Raw genomic sequence first — 24,805 nt, forward strand, 5'->3', positions numbered from 1 at the left:
ATATAATATAATATCAACTAATATAATATAATATAATTTTGAAATGTTAAGCATTGTTTAGAAATAACATTGGAAAAAAAATCATTGATTAAAAATGAATGAACAACGCCCACATGATGTCTGGTGCTGGGTGGGTACCACCATAATTTCCCAAAGGTGTTCTATTGGTCCTTTATGGTATCCAATAGACAATACACGCTACCAATAGAAGAAAGCAAATTATCAATAGAGACCCACAGGGACCATTACAGTGTCCATTAAAACCAACAGAATTCCCATTATAGCCATTAAAACAATTACAAACTCTGTAATGGTTTCTATTGTTTATGTTTTCATTTATTTTATTCAGCAGTACCCGCTAGGACCAATACAGTTTCCCAAAGAAACCACTAAGTTTATTGGAGTCAAAATGGTTCATACTGGTGTTCAGTAGATACCACCAGAAGTTTCCAATGTTGTTCTATTGGTCCTTAATGGTAACCAATAGACAATAGACAATACAATGCCACCATGACCAACAGAGACCATTACAGTGTCCATTAAAACCAATAGAATTCCCATTAAAACCATTACACATTCTGTAATGGTTTTATATATAAACACCTGCAAAAGATTCCTGAGGCTTTTAAAAACTCCTAGCCTGGTTCATTACTCAAAACCGCAATCATGGGTAAGACTGCGGACCTGACTGCTGTCCAGAAGGCCATCATTGACACCCTCAAGCGAGAGGGTAAGACACAGAAAGAAATTTCTGAACAAATAGGCAGTTCTCAGAGTGCTGTATCAAGGCACCTCAGTGGGAAGTCTGTGGGAAGGAAAAAGTGTGGCAAAAAACGCTGCACAACGAGAAGAGGTGACCGGACCCTGAGGAAGATTGTGGAGAAGGACCGATTCCAGACCTTGGGGGACCTGCGGAAGCAGTGGACTGAGTCTGGAGTAGAAACATCCAGAGCCACCGTGCAAAGGCGTGTGCAGGAAATGGGCTACAGAGAAGCAGCACTGGACTGTTGCTCAGTGGTCCAAAGTACTTTTTTAGAATGAAAGATAATTTTGCATGTCATTCGGAAATCAAGGTGCCAGAGTCTGGAGGAAGACTGGGGAAAAGGAAATGCCAAAATGCCTGAAGTCCAGTGTCAAGTACCCACAGTCAGTGATGGTCTGGGGTGCCATGTCAGCTGCTTGTGTTGGTCCACTGTGTTTTTTCAAGGGCAGGGTCAATGCAGCTAGCTATCAGGAGATTTTGGAGCACTTCATGCTTCCATCTGCTAAAAAGCTTTATGGAGATGAAGATTTTGTTTTTCAGCACGACCTGGCACCTGCTCACAGTGCCAAAACCACTGGTAAATGGTTTACTGACCATGGTATTACTGTGCTCAATTGGCCTGCCAACTCTCCTGACCTGAACCCCATAGAGAATCTGTGGGATATTGTGAACAGAAAGTTGAGAGACGCAAGACCCAACACTCTGGATGAGCTTAAGGACATCCTGGGCCTCCATAACACCTTAGCAGTGCCACAGGCTGATTGCCTCCATGCCACGCCGCATTAAAGCAGTCATTTCTGCAAAAGGATTCCCAACCAAGTACTGAGTGCATAACTGAACATAATTATTTGAAGGTTGACTTTTTTTCTATTAAAAACACTTTTCTTTTATTGGTCGGATGAAATATGCTATTTTTTTTTTTAGATAGGAATTTTGGGTTTTCATGAGCTGTATGCCAAAATCATCAGTATTAAAACAATAAAAGGCCTGAAATATTTCAGTTGGTTTGCAATGAATCTAAAATATATGAAAGTTTAATTTAATTTAATTTTTCCAGCAGGGAACAAACAAAAAATTGACTCGTTCTCAAGTCAAGAACCGGTTGCATTGGTTTTTGGATCACCAGTATACTGAACCCAGAATGCGGGTAAATTATGAATGCGGGTAAACCGAAGACTTGAATGAAGGGCAATTATTGCCAATGACGTAATTACGTCTAGCTCAACCAATAAAAAAAAACGAACTTTGGATTATGATTATAATAAAAGAGTTATTGTTTTCAATATGTTAAATTTTGTTAAGTACTAATTTAAAGCTTTCTATACATATATTTATCATGTCTCTGAGGCATGTATTTTGGTTCATTTTTGTGAAGCGATCCTATTCAAGACCAGACGGCATAAAGCTCATCATGTTTGTTTTCTTTATTTAATAAACGTACAATGTTTTCTTGATATTGTGGGTGAATGAAACCCATACCCTTTACAGTTATGAATGATGAATTACTCTTACATTACGAGCAAAAATGACGGCATATCCATGGAAAACAAGTGATCACGCTGGTGCCTCTTTGTCCTGCAAAGCGCGCATAGCTTCCACTCTCCACACAAACTATTGGATATAGCGCACACTTATATAGGTTTTATGTTTAAACATTGTTATATGCTTGAACTGTTTTAGTATATCTATAGATTTTATTTTAGGTAAGTTGTGATGATTTGAGAAGGCTAAATTGATCAAACATGATCAGCTTGTTCGCTTGGTCATTATTTTTACAAACAAAAAACTTTTATTAAAAGAACAAAAAATGCTCCAAAGATTTTTTTTAAATTAACCTGATAAAAAATGAAATAGAATATAATCACTTTGACATTACATACAAAACTGATTTATTTTTAATAGTTGAAACAGTAGTATAAGCTGTTTTGGGAAAAGGGCGGGCTTGGATCAGGCCTAAATTTGAGGCCTGTTTAGAGCTCTAGTTTACGGATGATCGCGCAGTTAGCTGACACTTGCGAAAGCCTGCAATTGCTTTCCTGTGCGCTGTGTTTTTTTTAAGTTTCACTTTCGCTTTCGCTTTCTTTATTCTGCCTGTCATGATGCCATGGTAGGCACACATAAGAGCATGCTCTCTCCGCCAGAACCGTCTTGCAGCACTTCTTCGTTCTTTGCAAAATCCTTGTTACAACATTGTATAGATTACATTGTCTCATCTGACACTGTCAAGTGTCTTCATGTTGCTTTTGTATTTGATAAGAGAAAATCTGAAAATATATATTATTAGCACTACAAAAAAATCTCCATGATTAGTTTGCTTTTCCCTGCTTGAGAATTTCTGTCAAATGAATGGATGACATTAGCACACATGTGTTTTTGTTTACAATTTCTGGTTCACTTGCAAAAAGAGCAGTGTGAAACAGAAAAAAAAAAATCAACATTGTATTTGGTCCGGACCAAAGCAAGTGAACAAGCGGACATTCCTGGTGTGAATACAGCCTTTATATAATTTTCACTAATTTGTGAAACTAAAATGTTTGAGAGAACATTGCATAATCTGACTTGATAAATGGATGCTGATTTTTCTCAAATGTTAATTTTATTTTATTTTTAACTCATCATTACAGCGATTTGCGTTCTCTTTGGTTGGGCACTTGGAGATTCAATTAGGTTAAAGGGGGGGGGGGGGGGGTGAAATGCTATTTCATGCATACTGAGTTTTTTACACTGTTAAAGAGTTGGATTCCCATGCTAAACATGGACAAAGTTTCAAAAATTAAGTTGTACGTTTGAAGGAGTATTTTTGTTCCCAAAATACTCCTTCCGGTTTGTCACAAGTTTCGGAAAGTTTTTTTAGAGTATGGCTATGTGTGACGTTAGATGGAGCGGAATTTCCTTATATGGGTCCTAGGGCACTTCTGCCGGAAGAGCGCGCACTCCCGTATAGCGAGGCTGAGCACAGACATTTCACTGATCAGAGCGGGTCACAAAAGAAGTGTGTTTTTGATTGCCAGGGCAAGACAACCCTGCACAGATTACCAAAAAAAAAAAAACAGCATTAAGGGACCAGTGGATGGAGTTTATTTTTACAGAGCATCAACGGAGTTGTGCAAGTGTTTTTGTTTGTTCCCTGCATTTCGAAGATGCTTGTTTTACAAACAAGGCCCAGTTTGACGACAGATTTGCGTATCATTTATTTCTTAAGGATGATGCAATCCCAACGAAATAGGGTCACTATCGTGTGTTGGAACCGCAGGCGGTGAGTAAAACTGCTTAAAATATCTTTGCCTCCTTGTTAGTGCGTCCCCTCCCATGCCAGAGACCCGGGTTCGAGCCCCGCTCGGAGCGAGTCGTTGCTGCTGCTGCTGCTCTCATTCAGTTTCAGCCTCGGGATCTGATTCTGGATCATAAATAAACGGCTGAATCTGACTGTAAGCCATGGTTTGTTTTGGATGATGGTTTTTCCCTCACGGTAATGTCACAGTTTCCACATGCTCTCAACGCAAAAGCCTACTGGTGCTCGTGATTCTTTAGCTCCACCCACACGTCACGCCACCAGCCGGTCGTGTTTTTTTCCGGGAAAAATCGGTACAGACTATCTTTCTCTCATGAATATAATAAAACTAAAGAATTTTTTGAGTTATGAAGGATGCAGTACTACTCTATAGGTATTCAAGATTAACAGGATATTGAGTGAAAACAAGCATTTCAAAAAGCTTAAATGACTTAACCCTTGTGCATTGTTCAAATTCACTACCCTTTTGTTATGTTCGGGATGAAAACATCCATTCAATTAAACTGTAAAAATGTGTCAGATTCTTTTTTTTTTTTTTTTTTTTTTTTTTTTTGCATAAATCTGTTAATCAACTTCAGTCCTAATCAAAACTACCAAGTGTTTTTTTTAAAAATCCAAGATTTTAACTCTTTAATTGCCAAGTTCATAAATTATGAATTTTACTTTTTATAACAGTCTTGTGCATGTCAAAGATTAGTAGCAACATTGGCTTTAATGCATTTTTGGTTTTGTGCAGCATTAGATTTCCATTTTTTCTCCCTAATTTGTTGCTGGTGGCTGATTTTGCCCCATTGACTTCCATTATAACGACATTTTTTTTTTATTGCAAAGCCATGACACCATATAATCATGCAATCTTGATTGTTTTTGGTTTCCCCTTTTGGAAAGAGGTAAAATTTGTTTTTTTGTTTTTTTACAGTTACTCTCTTTTTACTTTTAACTTTTTACTCTCTCTCTCTCTCTCTCTCTCTCTCTCTCTCTCTCTCTCTCTCTCTCACACACACACACACACACACACACACACACAAACACAAACACTATAATTTGCTGTTATACTTCATATAACTCCATATACAAGCCAGAAACTAAGCCTTTTTTTTGCACAGGCCCATCTAAAGGCTTAATTCAATTCAATTCAATTCAAGTTTATTTGTATAGCACATTTTACAATACGAATCGTTACAAAGCAACTTTACAGAAAATTATGTTTACAATATTTAGTAGTAGCTTATGGTGGTGACTGTCAGTTTGTGCACGTTTGACAGGATTTTTAGAAAAAAAAATAATACAAGACGTAGTCAGCTAGACGATGAACATTATTAAAATTATTAATTAATAATTGTTATATGATGCAGTCACACTTGTAGCAATATTTGTTAGTTCTGTTTGTTGATTCAGGGTTAGCATCATCTGAGGTCCTCTGAGGGTCAGCATCATCTCTTCTCAGGTGTTCTTGATCCAGACTGGAGCTTGTGTAAATCCTAGTTACCACGGGATGTAAATCGGACAGGTAGAATCTAAACCATCTTAGAGCCTGCCCTTGAATACCTGTAGAGTTTTGTAATCTATCTATGAGTATGTCATGATCTATGGTGTCGAACGCAGCACTAAGATCAAGTAAGACTAGAAATGAGATGCAGCCTTGATCTGACGCAAGGAGCAGGTCATTTGTCATTTTAACAAGTGCAGTTTCTGTGCTTTGGTGGGGCCTGAAACCTGACTGAAATTCTTCATACAGATAATTTTTATGCAGTAGGGTGCTCAATTGAACAGACACAACTTTTTCTAAAATTTTTGACCTATAATATATTTAGGCCTATAATTTGCCAGTACACTAGGATCTAATTTTGGTTTCTTAATAAGAGGCTTGATAACCACCAGCTTGAATGGTTTTGGGACGTGACCTAAAGATAACGATGAGTTAATAATATTGAGAAGCGGTTCTTCGGCTACAGGTAACAACTCTTTCAGTAATTTAGTGGGTAGAGGATCTAATAAACATGCTGTTGGTTTAGATACAATGATAAGTTTATTTAGCTCTTCCTGTCCTATGGTTGTAAAGCACTGCAGTTTATCTTTGGGTGTGATGGATGAAACTGAAGTGTTAGACGCTGTAGAATCTACATTCGCTATTGTATTTATTTTATCAGTGAAGAAATTCATAAAGTCATTAATATTTAACGTTGGTGGAATATTTGAATCAGGTGGCGTCTGGTAATTTGTTAATTTAGCCACTGTGCTAAATAAAAACCTTGGATTGTTGTGGATATTTTCTATAAGTTTGTGTATATGCTCTGCCCTAGCAGTTTTTAGAGCCTGTCTATAGCTGGACATACTGTTTTTCCATGCAATTCTAAAAACTTCCAAGTTAGTTTTTCTCCATTTGCGTTCAAGACTACGAGTTTCTTTCTTGAGAGAGTGAGTATTACTGTTATACCATGGCACAGTACGTTTTTCTCTAACCTTTTTCAATTTGATGGGGGCAACAGTTTCTAATGTATTAGAGAAAATAGTGCCCATGTTGTCAGTCATTTCGTCTAATTCATATGTATTTATGGGTACAAATAGCAGTTGAGATAGATCAGGCAGGTTATTTGCAAATCTTTCTTTGGTGGCTGGAACAATAGTTTTGCCCAGACGGAAATGCTGAGACATATAGTTAATATCAGTTATACGCAGCATGCACGATACAAGGAAATGGTCTGTAATATCATCACTTTGAGAATATCTATAGCAGTAAGATCGATTCCATGAGATATAATTAAATCTAGTCTATGATTAAAACAATGAGTGGGCCCGGTGACTTTTTTATTGATTCCAAAGGAGTTTATTAGGTCAGTAAACGCAAGTCCTAATGTATCATTTGTATTATCAATGTGAATATTAAAATCTCCCATGATTAGCGCCTTATCAACTGTAACTAGAAGGTCTGAGAGGAAATCTGCAAATTCTTTTAGGAATTCTGTATATGGCCCTGGTGGTCTATATAAAGTAGCCAGAGCAAGAGATACATTAGATTTCTTTTGCATGTCTGACAGTGTAACATTTAGCAGAAGTATTTCAAAAGAGTTAAACCTGTATCCTGTTTTCTGGGTAACATTGAGAATATCACTATATATTGTCGCAACACCTCCACCACGACCAGTTTAGGGTTAGGGTTAGGATCGGCCACCAACAACAAATGAGGGAGAAAAAATTTAAATCTAATGCTGCACAAAAATTAACTATGCATTAAAGCAAATCTTGTTACTAATCTTTGACATGCCCAAGACTGTGATAAAAGGTACAAAAATATCCAGTTCACAATCACTTTTTAAATTGAAAATATGTAATTTTGTGTATTTTTTCCCCCAAATCAGTGACATAATTTATGAACTTGGTAATTAAAATCTTGGATTTTTTTTTTTTTTAACATTTGGTAGTTTTGATCAGGACTGAGGTTGATTAATATATTTATGCAAAAAAAAATTGTAAAAAAAATATTTATATGATAGGTAAAAATTGAGAGCCTGAATGCACTGTAAGTCGCTTTGGATAAAAGCGTCTGCTAAATGCATGAATTTAATTTAATTAATTTTAATTTGATAGATTTTTACTGCAGTTTAATTTAGTGGATGTTTTCATCCACGGACGTAACGAAAGGGTAGTGAATTTGGCCAGAGTGTACCATTGAGTTTTTGAAAAATGTCAAAGCATTTTCAAATCAAAATAAGTCAAAATAAGATTTGTCACCAAAAATCATTCCATTAGCTCAAAGACAGAGAAAGTTGTGGCCAAAATAAGATTCAACTTTACCCATTAGTGAACGAAAATGTCCCCAACAATGCATAAGTGTTAAGTAAATTAAACTCAAAATAAGTAAGGAATACTTTAAATATATTAATAGAGATTTAAATGACACTTAAAACAATAAAGTCAAGATTACTTAATTTATTACAAATTACTTTTTACAGTGTATAGTATTCTTTAGTATAGTGTTTTTTATTTGTTTGTTTTCAATGAAATCAATTTTTTGTGTACATTTTACTTAATTTTTTCATGTTCTACTAATTTTGAATGGTTGCTTGTAAAATAATCTAATTTGATTATTTCTAATTAATTCTATGTGTTAAATGTGTTACATTTAATTAATAATATTGGAGGTAAAATTTGAAACAAATTTATTGAGTAAAAAAAGTGAATAATTTTTTACAGTGCATTTGGGCTGTTACCAGATAAATTAAATCAGTATCAAGAAAATTCATCTTTTCAATGCAGAGGATACATAGAAGCTTAATCGAAAGTGGCATTTAGATGCATTTACACTCTGTTTAATGCAGGACATGAATGCATATAGCCTGCATTTACAAATCCAGACATAATGTTTTGATATAAGACATAAAATGTGTAAAATACTTGATAATATATATACTTAAAATGTGAAATTAAAACCACCAGGTGCCAGCAATCATTTAATAAGAAACCACCGTCCTTGCTCAGAGACAAAAAACAGTGCCATGGTGGCTGTGTTTGGAAATAGTTTGTTGTTGAAATAAGAGCAAAAACAGGCAATATGGTGTCTTAAACGAAAATCTATTAATAAACTTCTTGTTTATTTAATTTTTGTTAAAAAAAAAAAATGATTTGCTGAATTTTGAAATGTGATATTGATTTACTATATTACATATAAATGTTCTGTTCCATATCTTCAATTTTGTACAGAAGTTCTAAGCGACCATGTATTATTTTTTTCCTTCTTGTTTTCTTGTTATAATGACTTAATTTTCTCGTGATCTCGACATACCAAGTTGATTTTTTGTGTTATCACAACATAATTTTCTCAACTTTGAAACTCACTTGATGGACAACCATGTGCTCTTACTGTAGCCTGCATTTCACCAAATTTTGCTTTGCTGAAATACAGTAATACAGAAATACACCTAGTAATAACATCTACAATATGTAAATAAAGGCTGATCAATCACTGTTGATATTTCCAAACACAGTACACAGCACTTTTTTTGTAATTAACATGTTTAAATGGTCAAAGCAACACAGCAAACACAGGAGGAGTGCCTTCAGAAGGATGCAGAACTATTCTAAGATCTTAAAGAGATGCTTGGATTAAACTCACTTTAAATGCTCCCTTTATTTGGAATAAAATTAGATAAAATTTGTAATTTTTAGTAGTCATTATATGCTGTGACAGATATCATGTGAATGACAAGCTCTTTGAAAAGAGTGTTCATGTGTACATGTAGTGTGTGTGTGTGTGTGTGTAGAAAACAAAAGATTACAACACTATAGAACATCACTGAATTAAATTTGCCTACAGTATATACTTTACATATAAATCACATTTCTTATCGATATGATTAACAATAAAGATTAATAATAAGGAAAAGAGGCACATTACAAATAGCCTGCGTCGTTGAAGCCTATCCTATTGTAAATAAACAGAACATCCCCACTTATTAAATATCAATCATATCATATGCAGTAGGTAACTTTTGTAAAAATATATTTTTTACATATTTGTTAAACCTGTCATTATGTCCTGACAGTAGAATATGAGACAGATAATCTGTGAAAAAATCAAGCTCCTCTGGCTCCTCCCAGTGGTCCTATTGCCATTTGCAGAAATTAATCCGCTCCCGGTAAGAAACAATCAATCAGAGCTGCGGTTCGTAACTTTGTTTGTGTTCAAAATGTAGAAAAATGTATATAATAAGCGAGTACACCATGAATCCATTTTCCAAACCATGTTTTTAGCTTGTCCTGAATCACTATAATAAGTGTTTATATTCGCACTATTTTTTAGATTGCTTCGGGGTACCGCGGCGGAGTAACCCAGTACCTTTGTGATTCTACATAGACATAAACAGAGAGAAGTAGTTCCAGCTACGATGTTCTTCTGCAAGACGCAAGCAGTTCTGTTTATTAACGTCTCAGGTTACAAATGTAACCTTGGTTCCCTGAGAACAGGGAACGAGACAATACGTCAACGACGCTATGGGGAACGCCTCAGGTGTGACAGGTGTCTGAAATCAAATATCAACTCACAGCAATCATGCTGACCGGCGACAGCCGTGAATCATCAGCTTGAATGATGAGCGTGCGACCTGGATATAAAAAGGGCGCCTTGAAACCATGACAATATCCTTTCGTCTGAAGGGACTGTTTGGCAGGCAGACCCTGAGGCATGGCTGGGAGACGTATTGTCTCGTTCCCTGTTCTCAGGGAACCAAGGTTACATTTGTAACCTGAGACGTTCCCTTTCGAAGGGGTCCCTTCTAGGGAATGTGGCTAGGGAACCCGAGGGAACCCCAGCCAGTCACTATTCAGGGGAATGTGCCACCTGAAATGCCACCAGGCAGGCCTGACCTGGTGTCACTACATAAGACACTACAGACTGGCCACTTCCTGTCTGTCCGAAGACAGAGCCTCTGGACACTTGCCTTTAGGAAGGCATCCAGCCCGAGGAACTGCAGAGCAGGCAGTGAACCACTCGGCCCGGATCTCAGAGACGGGATATCCTGGAGAGTATGACTCAGCATAGTGCTTTACAACCCTTGCCAGCGAGGGGAGTTTCTCTACTCGATCCACGGATCTACCCAGTGTTTGTGTTTCAAAAAACACTGAGGAGGCCTGTGAGGGCCTAAGGACTGATCTAACTGGGAGGCCTCATGAGAGGCCTGCGACCGACTGACCAGACTCAGGAGACCACATACTCACATTGACCCTCAGTGAGGGGAGCATAAGATCTACCTGGTAGGCAACCAGGCTGTAGCAGGATAAAAAAGTTCCAGGAGGGAACCCGTAGCAGAGAATAAAAACTTGAGCCGAGCCAGGGCGCAAACTCACCTCCGGTAGCTGCCTGATAAGGACTGCTAAACTGAAAGTAAGTGGCCACTAGCTTACGAAACCCAGCATCACCGTGAAACTACTCCCAGGGAGACCTGGAGAAGCCTACTACCTGACAACCACAGTATGTTGGAGCTCACAGTATGTGGGAGCTCACCTTCAGAGAGGCCTGGTGAAGCCTGCTATCTGATAACCACAATATGTGGGAGTTCACCTACAGACTACTACCTGTAGTCTAACTTCAGGGAGGCCTAGTGAGGCCTACTACCTGATAAACACAGTGCAGGAAAGCTTACTTTCAGGGAGGCCTGGAGAGGCCTACTACCTGAAAACCATAGCTGATAGTGAGCCAGACTGGCAGTCCAGTTGACTGTCTTTGGGGCTTTGCCTTCAGGGAGGCCTTATGAGGCCTACTACCTGACAGTTCAAAGAAGCGGGAATTCAACTCCAGGGAGGCCTGTGGGGCCTGCCACCTAGTAACCACAGTATGTGGGATTAAACCCTCAGGGAGGCCTAGTAAAGCCTACTACCTGACCACCACAAAATGTGGGAGCCCACCTTCAGGGAGGCCTGAAGAGGCCTACTACCTGAAACAGTCTAATCAGCTGGATGTAACTGCTGCTGGGGACTCGCCTAACAGGGAGGCCTGGTCGAGCCTGCTAGCTGATAGCGAGTCTATTCTGCTACTTTACCGAACACTGCTGGAACCATACTATTAAAAACTCTTCCTATAGTTTTGTCCAAGTGTATGTTCCACAATGTTGCGACCCACCTCAGAGGAGGCCTGTTAAGGCCTACTAATCAGCAGTGAGCCTTCTGCCCGAACTACCAGGGCCAACCACCGAAGGTGAGCTGGCCTAGGAGCCCTATTGGGGGCTATTCCGTCAAGGAGGCCTGCTGGGGCCTACTACCCAACTGTGCAGCCTTCGCGGCAGAAATCTGTTGCTACAGCATCCTGGTACCTAATCACATTGCCAGAGGCAGTGTACTCAGCAAATAGCAATACCCTTATAGCAGGGGAGTACAACATACGCCATTCTGCCTAGTGGAGGCCCCATTAGGGGCCTACCTACTAAATGCATAGGCGTCAGCCCATGGCAATGCTCTGGCTTCAAAGGGAGCGGAGTTCAAAAACTGGAATGAAATGTAGTTTAGAACTCCCTGCTCAACCGGAGCCATCGTGGTGTGAGGTAGATACATACAGAGCTGAGAATGGACTACTCAAAACTACCCTGAGTTAGCGGGGGAGTAACAACCATATGCCCCTGCAATGTTAGACAGGGAGCAGGCCTGCAAGTGGCTCCAAAGGGTGACAGGGATTTGTCCTGCGCCCAGCCTAGGGGAGCGGGGGGGCTAAATTGCAAGCCAACCCACTTCAACCCATCGGTCGAGCGATTAGCTCAACGGGCTGAGTGGAGCCAGCTCTAGAGGCCCAAAAACATCTCTGTTCGGCAGGGTCTGACAAACTCTCACTTCGCAGAGCGAAAGATGGCCTAACCCTGCCAGACTGATCCTACCTCAGCTACCACCCTGCATTACTCTATGACCCCTGAATGCAGAGAAAGGGGCGGGCCTTGGCCAACAACTCCCATTTAAGGGCGGAGGCTGAAATCAAGGGGAGGAAGCCTAACACATAATGAATGTGGCAGCTATACTTAGCAACACGCCTCCAACATCCCTAGCATAGCCTAGGCCAGCTACAGAGGCGGCCCGGATGAGGGCCGACCTACAAGCATAGATCTACCTGAGGGCTCGGAGGAGCCACAGCCTACTTGATTGAGAGGCCGTGAAAACACTCAACCTACTGAAACCCAACAGAGCTCAGGGGAGCGAGTACTCAGGATACCAATGTCACAAACCGATAGGCAGGACATCTATCTGAAGATCTATCTGAAGCGCCAGCGTCAGTCTAAACCTGAAGCAAAAAAGTTTTTTATTTTTTTTTTTTTTAGGAAGACCAACTACTCTACCCTCTGGGTGGCTAATAGCCCTGAGGCTAAACAGAAATGAGCGGTGGCCCACCACGCATATAAAATGTTATGACAGGAAGGCCATCACATACTCAGCACAGAAGCCGAATCTTCTTTGAGCTTCCTCCTAATTCGTTCTAGCCACCAACTGGGGGGAGGCTTCAGGGCCCTAAAGTCCATACTTTAATTGCTCCTCTAAGAATGACCCCCTAGGTCTATACAGGGAACAGGGTCTGTAGAGAAATACAATCAGTGTTAGTTATACACACAGAATTTTACAAACCAAAAGTTCACCTGCGGCGTGCGGAGTGAAGACTCGCCAGAGAGTTCTCAATGAATCTGGGGTCCACCACTTTTACATGCCTAAAAGAGGCGCTCACATCAACCAGTTGCTACGGTGGGCCATCAGAACACAGTTCTCATCATAAGGCCCATCCCCAGGGCTGGTGTAACGTAAACGCCTGGGGAGTCAAGAAGAGGGAGAGGGCTGGTAGAAAAGGCCCTCCAGGGAGATCAAACCCTATTTCCGCTGAGCGTTGCAGCGCTTGTGCTGAATGACCTCCCTTAAGTCCCTCTTTTTGCGGGAGGCCCGCCTCCTCTGTGTCCTACTCCTCCATGGAGGGGGGGCACGAGAGGCGACACTAGACCTCTGGTCCTGCCTACGGTCCTCAGACCAAGACGGACCAGGTCCTCCCGCCTGCCTGGGCTGGGGCCCGGATCTCAGAGGTATGCAGTTCTTAAATGCAGCTGAGCGCGCCTTCGCCTCCCTAAACTTTTCAACCACCGCCTCAACGGAGGTGCCAAAAAGTTTAGCAGGCGAAACTGGTGAATCAAGGAGAAGGGATTTTTCTTTCTCCCCGATATCAGCCAAGTTGAGCCACAGATGCCTCTCTGTGGCCACCATCGCCGCCATCTATCGGCCGATCGCGGCAGCAGTCTGTTTAGTGGCCCGGAGGGACAAATCTGTGGTCCGGCGCAACTCAGCGACTGCCTCAGGGGACAGCCCAGCCCCCTGGTCAAGATCCTGCAGCAGGTCAGCTTGGTAGGCTTGGAGCACTGCCATGGTATGAAGGGCAGCACCAGCCTGACCTGCCGCCGTGTACGCTCTGCCATTCAAGCGAGCCGTGGCTTTAAGGGGCTTGGATGGCAGAGTCGGAGCTTTTAGGTGTCGACACCCGCCCAGAAACGAGATAGTTCGCAAACGTCTCTTCAATGGGCGGCATCAACACATAACCGTACTCACCGATCCCCTCAACATCAGCGAAGTTGCCCCGCTGATGTCGATGAATACGGGCAGAGTACGGTTTCTTCCATGCCCTCTCGATCTCTGAATGGAGATCAGGAAGGAATGGAAGGCTCTGCTGAGCTGGTGGTCTATGTTCAGGGAGAAACCGGTCATCCAAACGACCGTAAACGATCTCTCCCTGAGCACGCCGCCATGGCAACTGAAGTTTGTCAGTGGCGTGTTCCATAACTTCCACCAGCTCTGCGTACACGGGGCAGGATGGCTGACGAGGTTGAGGATCTAAATCATCCTCCTCAGCCATCTCTTGCCCGGCCTGAAGAGCACTCGCTGCAGTATAAATAGGAGAAAAGTCTCCGTCATCCACCTGCAGCTCACTCTCGTCAGCCGATGACGCGTCCGAGAGGTTAACGCCCCCCTCGAGACTGTCAGCGAGCTCCATCTGGGAGCCCCATGAAGCGCGTCGTCGCTCTGCCTCGGCACGAGCGGGACCCGATCCGCGAGGACCAGACGCTGAACTCTCTTCCCTCGAGAAGAGAGCCCGACGAGAGCGGATCGTTTTCATAGGAAAACGCTCACAATTTGCACAGGATGCTCCCTCAAGAGCATCCTGTGCGTGCTCTTCACCCAAACAGTACACACACATCTTTGATGTGGGCTAGCTTTAGTCTAAACATTTCATAAATCCACTTTCTCCTGCAGAGAAAGAAGGTTTTCAGCATATGTGGGCTTGCATTCCGTTCATTTGCTTAGATGCACTAACATAGTGTTACTGTTCACAGAAACACTAAACTAAGATTTCGGTAGCACTTTATTTTACAGTCCTGTTCCTTATGTACATACTATGTACTTATTATAGTAATTACAATAACTATGTAATAACTAGGTACTAACCCTGAACCTATCCCTAAAACTAACCCTACCCCATGTAGTTACCTTGTGTTACCAGAACTTTCTTAGATAAATACACTGTAAGTACACTATAAGTACATGGTAGTACATGTACTTGTAGCGGGTAGGATGTAGGCAGCGGGAATTGCACCTTGATTGAATCAGGTGGGTAGGATGTAGGTAGAGAGAATTGCGCCTTGATTGAATCAGGTGGTGCGCGTTTGGCGTTTCACATTTAAATCCAGCTAGCTGGTGGTCTCTTTAGTTGGTGTTTTGCTACAGATTTTGGTTCCTTGGACTCTTGGTTGGTTCTTACAAGTCAATCTTGACCTGGTGTTTGTGCGGTTATTCAGTGCCATCTTCACGAGCCCCTACCGACTACAGATTGCGTTTGGGTGAATCAATGAAAATCACTGGTTTGGGCGTAAGCCCACTCTTCCACTTGATTCCTTGTTGGGCACAATTGATATTCCATCAGACTCTATCACTGCTGAGTGGGTTCAAGAACAACTGAAGCATTTCTCTGCAATCTAGGCCCGAGTTCATTTGGAGGCAGCCGCTTAACAACGAGCAAAGAATCACTTGGCTCCTTTGCCACTTCTGCCCCCTGGTACACTGGTGTATCGTCGTAGCCATCCGCATGGACGGCACAAGATTAGTGATCTTTGGGAAAATGTGGTGTATGAGATTGTGAGGTGCCTTGATGAGGTTGGTACACTTTATAAAATTAGGCCAAGAGATCAGTTAGGTCCCGAGAAGAATATTAACCGGAAAGAACTGCGCCCTCTCCCAACTGACCCAGGTCCACTACATTTTGTATCTGGGGGTGAGATGCTTAATGTAAGCATGACCAATTTCATAGGGGATGATGTCGATGGCAGTATGGATGAAGATGATGATTTTGGAGTATTGGTAGCAATTGATGAACCTCCTGTAAGACGATCAATACCTTCCACTGAGTTTGGAGGGTTGCAGCCTCTAGCTCTTGAACAGCAGGGGCAGACTACACCTCAACATTTAATAAGTGACTCCTTGGGTGTTGAAGGGGAGGTATTAACATCTGACAAAACCCTTGTTTCAAGGAGAACTGTTAGAACAAATGCAGGCCGCCATCCCAATCCTCACAACCTTCCATTCACGACTGTAAGAAGACCACCTGTGGCCTCGGCAGAAAATGTTCTAACCATCTCGGGTTTGACCCTTGCCCTAGTCACCGGGACGGTGACATTTAAGGGTGGGTGAATGTAGCGGGTAGGATGTAGGCAGTGCGAATTGCACCTTGATTGAATCAGGTGGGTAGGATGTAAGTAGCAAGAATTGCGCCTTGATTGAATCAGGTGGTGCGCGTTTGGCGTTTCACATTTAAATGCAGCTAGTTGGCGGTCTCTTTAGTTGGTGTTTTGCTACAGATCTTGGTTCCTTGGACTCTTGGTTGGTTCTTACAAGTCGATCTTGACCTGGTGTTTGTGCGGTTATTCAGTGCCATCTTCACGAGCCCCTACCGACTACAGATTGCGTTTGGGTGAATCAATGAAAATCACTGGTTTGGAGTAGGACCACTATAAGTTTACCGAGTGCTGTTTGTCGCGCTGAGAATGTTGGCCTGGGAATGTACGAGTAAAAACCAGATGGAATAAAGCGATTGCGATCGTATTACAGTAAACAAGCTCGACGCTGCGGTCGGTGTTTAAACAGGAGGACCGTTATATGCCATCCTGACCACTGTTTTTCCTGTGCCCTGTTTTCAGTATTAAGTCGTGTATGTGTGTGTGTGTGTGTGGGAGGAAGGACCACTGTATTGCCCACTAGCCTTCCCCTGTGTGTTGTATGTTTTCTTCTTTGGTAATTGGGCTGGTGCAATATTCTGGGGGGGGGGGGGGTGTAACAATTTTGTTGTGTGGCCACTGGGTTGCTGAGTGTAAGTTATTTCTGTTTTCTATGCATGTGATTTTGTGATGTGCCTTATTTATTCTGTGTTTGTTGATTTTGAGTTTTGCTGAATTTGGTATTCATTTAGACATCTTGATTTTGCACTTTGTTGTACCTTTCCCTGAATTGTTGACCAGAGACCTAATGTTTGTTGTTTAAGTGTGTCTAATTTAAGGAAAATAAATTGTTTATATTTTTATATTACACCAGTCCCTCTCTCTCCTTTTATGCCCCTTTATTGAGATGCTTGTGAACATCTACAATTTAGGTTGTTGGTTGATTTAAACAATGAGGCCCCCTAGGGGTTACATACTGTAAAATAAAATGCAACCAAGAATTCTAAGCTTTGAAGCTCGAACATAACTTCATGAGAATAAAACTCTTAGCACATTAAGTAAAAGTAAAATTACAGATTTAAAAAAATTACTTCAAAAAGTACACACAAAAAAAGATACTTGATTGCAGTAACGTGAGTAAGTGTACTTCGTTACTTTCCACATCTGTTTCCACAAAAGGGTGTTTTCAATAACAACAGGCCTATATGTTAGAGAGTAATTTTCCAGCCCAATATATCCATAACCACTGTTTCTCCCTGTGTTTAGCGTGCTGGTGTAGGTGTTCCCCTTAGTTCGTGGGAATCCAGTGCTCCTGCACTACTGGATCTTCTAAAGGAGAGAGAGGAAAGGATTCTGGGATTGGAGGCTGATATGACACGCTGGGAACAGAAGTATTTAGAAGAGAGTGCAATGAGACAGTTTGCCACGGAGGCCGCAGCTACAGCCGCAGCACAGAGGTCATTGCACACACATGCATGTTTACACGTATAAGTAAGAATCTGTATAAATAATTAATGAAATCAATTCTTATTTGCACTTTTATTTGCACTTATGTTAAGTCTGTTTACCTATAAAGTATATTACTATTATTATATATATTTTTTTCATTGCTTTTTTTTTGAAGGGTAACAGAACAGAAGTACAACATTACAATAATTATACAGGGATACACATTTCTACAGGCATATTTTATCCATGAAATACAATACAGTGCAAGACAGACACAAATTCGTTGTATATTTATTTTCAGACCTTGCTGTAATATATGTCCAGAACTCTTCCCAGGAAGATAACCCTTCTTCTCTAACACCATTTATTCAATTAAGCATGGATTCATAAGATGCCATTTCTATCATTGCATTGGCCCACTCTTTTGATTCTGGGTCTTTCACTCTCTTTCAGTGTCTCAACGTAATCCTACTTGCGATTGTTATATATACCATAATAACAGAAAATATATGTTTTGAAACATTAGGCATTTGAGATTTATCACCTAGTAAACCAGTAATTTATGGCATATGTGGTATTTAAGATACCAGAAATTTATGGAATCCATAATCTGTTTCAAGTATTGCTTAACAAGACTACATTCCCAAATACAATGTAAAAAGGTACCCATTTCCAACTGGCATTTCCAACATAAATAGTCTTTAATCAGAAAAGCTCCAAAGGTTTTATTTTCCTACAAGATTATAACATTTAAATCTTCAAATTACCTATGGGAAGTCGTGGCCTAATGGTTAGAGAGTCGGACTCCCAATCGAAAGGTTGTGAGTTTGAGTCCCGGGCCGGCAGGAATTGTGGGTGGAGGGAGTGCATGTAGTTCTCTCTCCACCTTCAATACCACGACTTAGGTGCCCTTGAGCAAGGCATCGAACCCCCAACTGCTCCCCAGGCGCCGCAGCATAAATGGCTGCCCACTGCTCCGGGTGTGTGTTCACAGTATGTGTGTGTTCACTGCTCTGTGTGTGTGCACTTTGGATGGGTTAAATGCAGAGCACAAATTATGAGTATGGGTCACCATACTTGGCTGAATGTCACTGTCACTTTCACTTAAATACCCAATTCTCATAAAAGTCATCAATTATGCTTATTCCCTGCTGGTGCCAGTCAAGCCAAGTCAAGTCACCTTTATCTATATAGCGCTTTAGACAAAATACATTGCGTCAAAGCAACTGAACAACATTCATTAGGAAAACAGTCTGTATTAGAGTCCTGCACGGGACGGGTGACCTGCAAATTAAATTAAGATCAACCCGTAAAAGATCAGCCAGCTGTTTTATATATATATATATATATATATATATATATATATATATATATATATATATATATATATATATATATATATATATATATATATATATACAGAATCTGAATTAAAATGTGTTTGGTTTAAGCCTATTTCAAAATTTGTGTCATAAAATGATATCGCACATACAGCTAACTCGATCGTTATAAAGGTGTTTAACAACAATACACTTCCACTTGCATGTATTTGACAATCGGAATATCAGATATTTCATTCCATAGCTAACACATTTGTGAATATGGACCTAATCTAGGCTATCCAGGGTTTTTATTTTTTTTTTTTTTTTTTTTTTTATTCCATCTGAAAATGACTGTGCAGCTCATTCACATGTGCGCTCTGGCGCAGATCCGCCTCTCGAGATGCTCAGCTGTGAACGATTTAAAAATGGGTGTGTTCGACTTGAAGCACAACCTCAGACGGTGGTATGATTTGCTCTTTTGTGGTTCTGTTTTCTTTCAGGATCAAAAATACAACAAATGAAAGTGTTTATCTGTATTTCCGACTGATGAGAATTATGCATATACATTCATAAATCAGTCGATCAAAATAGTGTGATCAGTGACTCAAGCACGTATTTCGACAGTTGCAGTAAAAACGTGAAATATAAATTCTCAGAAAAAGCATTTAATACCAATATATTGAAACAACTGTTTAAATACTCCATTAATAAAGGACTCCAGACAAATATCAGTCCACATGCATTTTATATTTAATATGAGGGAAATAGACATGCATGCATGTGTGACACAAAAAAATATTTAACTTTTAGGTAGAAAAATATTTTTTTAGTAATTCTGTCAATTAAAGGTTATTACATTGTCTGCTATATATTTGCTTCTTATTAAATACTGGCAATTGATTGATAAAACATTGATCAAAATTAAGATAAAATGTATAAAAAATGAATATCTTTTAAAATGTTTTCCAAAAATAATTCTGTATATAAAATTTGAAAAAAGTGTGTCTAATGTGATTGGCTTAACTGATTTGATTTCGGGTGCGGGTCGGGGTGTCGGTTCTATTTTAAGCAGGTCGGGTCGGGTGCGGATTTTAATTAGTGCTACTGTCGGAAATTAGCTCTCTAATCTGTATCTGGGGCTCTAGTTGTCCTAGTCTCCACTGTATTTCAGGGATATAGAGGTCCTTTCCGACTCTCTCCTTTCTATAAGATGTTTGATAGGCAGCCAGTGCAGTGTTGACAGGACCGGGCTAATATGGTCATACTTCCTGGTTCTAGTAAGAACTCTTGCTGCTGCATTTTGGACTAGCTGTAGTTTGTTTACTAAGCATGCAGAACAACCACCCAATAAAGCATTACAATAATCTAACCTTGAGGTCATAAATGCATGGATTAACATTTCTGCATTTGACATTGAGAACATAGGCCATAATTTAGATATATTTTTGAGATGGAAAAATGCAGTTTTAAAAATGCTAGAAATGTGGCAAATAGCACACCTAGGTTCCTTACTGATGAAGAAGAATTGACATTGCAGCCATCAAGTCTTAGACAGTGTTCTAGCTTATTACATGAAGAGTTTTTAGGTCCTATAATTAACACCTCTGTTTTTTCAAAATTTAGCAGTAAGAAATTACTTGTCATCCATTTTTTTTATCGACATTTTTTTATATCGATTTATGCATTCCATTTTTCAAATTGGTGTGTTTCACCGGGCCATGAAGAAATATAGAGCTGAGTATCATTAGCATAACAGTGAAAGCTAACACCATGTTTCCTGATGATATCTCCCAAGGGTAACATATAAAGCGTGAAGAGTAGCGGTCCTAGTACTGAGCCTTGAGGTATTCCATACTGCATGTGATCGATATGATACCTCTTCATTCACTGCTACGAATTGATGGCAGTCATATAAGTATGATTTAAGCCATGCTAATGCTCTTCCATTAATGCCAACAAAGTGTTCAAGTCTATGCAAAGAATGTTGTGGTCAGTAGTGTCAAACGCTGCACAAAGATCCAATAGAACTAATAGAGAGATAAAACCACGATCAGATAGTGTGTTCACTGCTATGTGTGTGCACTTTGTATGCGTTCAATGTAAAGGCTCTAACTTTCACTTTCACTTTTTTATACACACTGTGTGTGTGTGTGTGTGTGTGTCTGTGTATTCCATTTTTGAGAGTAACATTATTTTTGGAGGGTATTTGGTCTTATTTATTATATATTTATTTCATTTTTTCAGTTAAAGGCAGTTCATCATTGAATCAGAATCAGAATGAGTTTTATTGATTACACATACGAGGAATTCTTTTCGTGACAGAAGCTCAGCAGTGAAAAAAAAATAAAAATAATAAAATAATAAAAAAATACAAATAAGTAGGTAAGGAATGACAATATACAAATTGAAAATTATATATACAAAGCAACTAAACAGCATTAATTAGGAAAACATTGTATCAATAATGTAAAATGACAGTTGAAGGCAGTTCATCATTGAATTCAGTGATGTCATCATCTCAGTTAACCCTCTGGAGTATACGCATTTGAGTCATTTATATATATATATATATATATATATATAAATATATATAATTTTTTTTAAAGCATCATGCAGCTCCTTTAATTTAAATCTACCTTTATTCGCATCTGCCCATGGAAACCTATATGAACACTTGGGTTGGGTATCGATTGGGTTTTCTACGATACTGGTGCCTATACTTTTAAAACGGTACCGGTGCCTAAACGGTGCCTGAACTGATACTTAAACCAAACAAACAACAATAACAAAATAATAATCATTTGAATAATAATCTAGTGAGATTTTTAAATGCACAAGCAGTCTCATAAAAACCGGTGCTCCAAAAGGAGATCTGATCTCACCATCATCAAATCAGACTACTTTTGGATTCAATAAATTTTGGATAATTATCACTAGATTATTTTTTTTAATTAATTGCAAAATAAATGTTTGCAAATTTAAACTGATATTTTCTACTGACACACTACAGAAAAATATATGAATAACTGGCCCTAAAACCAGTTTAAGACTCACGCACAGTAGTGTATGTATAAAGTATGTACAAACCTGATTCCAAAAGTTAGGACACTGTACAAATTGTGAATAAAAACAGAATGCAATGATGTGGAAGTTTCAAATTTCCATATTTTATTCAGAATACAACATATATGACATATCAAATGTTCAAACTGAGGAAATGTATCATTTTAAGGGAAAATATCATGGCATCAACACATCTTAAAAAAGTTGGGACAAGGCCATGTTAACCACTGTGTGGAATCCCCTCTTCTTTTTATAACAGTCTGCAAACCTATATTCTTTTTTTGCCTATAGAGTTTTAGCCGGCAACAGTGAATGGCATGGTGGATTGTGTTCACCGACAATGTTTTCTGGAAGTATTCCTGAGCCCATGTTGTGATTTCCATTACAGTAGCATTCCTGTATGTGATGCAGTGCCGTCTAAGGGCCCGAAGATCACGGGCATCCAATATGGTTTTCCAGCCTTGACCCTTACGCACAGAGATTCGTTCAAGATTCTCTGAATCTTTGGATCATATTATGCACTGTAGATGATGATAACTTCAAACTCTTTGCAATTATTTAATTGTAAATTTACATTACATTAAATAAATTAAATAAATTTAATGTAATTTTTTGAATTCATTTTTAACAACAATGTGTACAGTGTCCCAACTTTTTTGGAATCAGCTTTGTATAATTAAATTAAGTATAATTAAAGTATGCATTCATATGTGTTAAGGGCTAGATTATTGTTGGAGAAAACAGCTGTGGTGTGATGATCAGTGAACAGCAAAAACTTTAAGTAGATGGGATACCGACTGCTCCCTCTTGACCTTTTGTAAAATGTATTTATGACATAGTACTGCACGGATACAGATATTCTAACAGTCTCTGATAAAAACACACCTTGTAATTTAAGGGGATTGACTCTGAGGCGATTGTGAATTAGAGTACAGTTTATGGAGCAAAATGCTATAATCCCGTAAAAAAGCCAAGCGATGCCCATGCTTCTTGTGTACATTTCGGAGAACCAGGACAAATATTTAAATCGATCGCACAGGCATTTAAGAGGCACCGAAATGAGGTAGAAGTGTGGGGATACATTTTAAGTGAGAGCAAGGTTACATCTTGCTATCTTGTAAAATACATTGTTACAGTTTTCATGTGTCAAACACAACTATGCAAAAAAGGTTTTTTTTTTGTCATTTTTTTTTTTTTTTTGGCAAACATTTTTGCCCATATGACAGTGATCTGATAGTATATAAGTTGTATTTCTGTTTTGCATAAAACTGAAGAATATCTGGTACATCCTACACTGTATTCTAAAAAGTATTATAATAACTTTTGCATAGATTTTATTGAAAAGAGCTCAAGCTCATGTAACCAGAAGTTTTAAGATATATGAATATGTTAAGAGGTACCATCCTAGCAGTTTTGTGCATGCATGAACGCCATGTAGAGTGACCATATTTTAGTTTACCAAAAAGAGGACAGTGGGCGTGGGTGGGTCGGGGGGCTGGGGTGTGGTTGGTTGGTGGTTAAAGTAGTGCCCAAAATGGTGCAATGACCATATCCCATACATCAAAACTGAAAATGTCCTTCACAAAACTTAACATCTAGCACAGTTTAATCATGGGTAGAATGCAAAATGTTTAAGTACAAGCATTTAAGTAAAATGTAATTAAGCAACATTTCAAACTTTAAACCCACAGGGAAAATCAATCCATTAACAGTTTAAAAGTAGCCATAGGAAAATAAAAATGCGTAGGTCTACTTGGGAACTCTGCATTCAACACGAGCTGCAGGAGTAAGATTTGACTGTTCACAGTTTGAGGAGAGAGAGATGACTGATTCAAAAGAGATTTAAATACTCTCCGTATTGATGACAGCTCCCTGATGTGCAAAAAATATGCAATATATGAATGTTTGCAGGAAGTGGGCGTGATTGGACACAAAAATCATAGTGGTCAGAAATTCAGTGGGAGCGTGATTAAGAAATCAGTCCCTGGCAGCGCTCTAATACAAAAATGCAATGGTGACTGTAAAAAGCAAAAGCTGAATTCCCAACATTTTGGGCGAATCAGAAATCCCGTCCAGAAGCATTTTTTTTTTTTTGGTTTAAAAAAGAGGAAATATCCAGGATAAAGAGGAAATATGGTCACTATAACGTCATGGCAACGTACAACACAAATTACGTCATGGGCAAAACACTTAACGCAACGCGTCATTGCGTGTAACTAATTTAAATCAAGCAAGCTTCTATGCATAGGACACGAATTGTTGGCCAAATAACACATTAGCGGACTGGAGGGAATAATATGTATTTTTTTTTCACATGCGAGTACCTATAAAGCACTTTAGAGATTCAACTACTTTCTTATTCTGGGGAAGTTGTGGCCTAGTAGTTAGAGAGTTTGACTCCTAAACCTAAGGTTGTGGCAGCAAAAATGGCTGCCCACAGCTCTGGCTGTGTGTTCACGTTGTGTGTGTGTGTGTTTGTTTGTGTGTTTGTGTGTTCTGTGTGGTGTGTGTTCACTTTGGATGGGTTAAATGCAGAGCATAAATTCTGAGTATGGGTCACCACACTTGGCTGTATGTCACATCACATTGTCACTTCCCCTCCTGCCTGGATCTTTGGCCCACATCACTCACTGCAGACCAAGCATGTTATTGATAAAGCTGCTGTGAAAACGTGGGCAAAGAGGACAAGGTAGAAGTTGGGATG

The 24,805-nt window shown here is 39.7% G+C and overlaps 1 protein-coding gene across 2 annotated transcripts in view; it reads left to right on the top strand.

Moving 5' to 3' along the window:
• The window catches only part of amotl1 (angiomotin like 1), a 263,071-nt gene that overhangs the window by 212,903 nt on the left and 25,363 nt on the right, over positions 1 to 24,805 (top strand). For both annotated transcript variants that reach the window (XM_026263449.1, XM_026263450.1), the window contains exon 8: positions 17,534 to 17,724. In XM_026263449.1, the coding sequence (XP_026119234.1) occupies positions 17,534 to 17,724 (191 nt within the window). The remainder of the gene's footprint in view (positions 1 to 17,533; positions 17,725 to 24,805) is intronic.

The sequence above is a fragment of the Carassius auratus genome, unplaced genomic scaffold, assembly GCF_003368295.1.
Source record: "Carassius auratus strain Wakin unplaced genomic scaffold, ASM336829v1 scaf_tig00216545, whole genome shotgun sequence".
Lineage (NCBI taxonomy): Eukaryota > Metazoa > Chordata > Actinopteri > Cypriniformes > Cyprinidae > Carassius > Carassius auratus.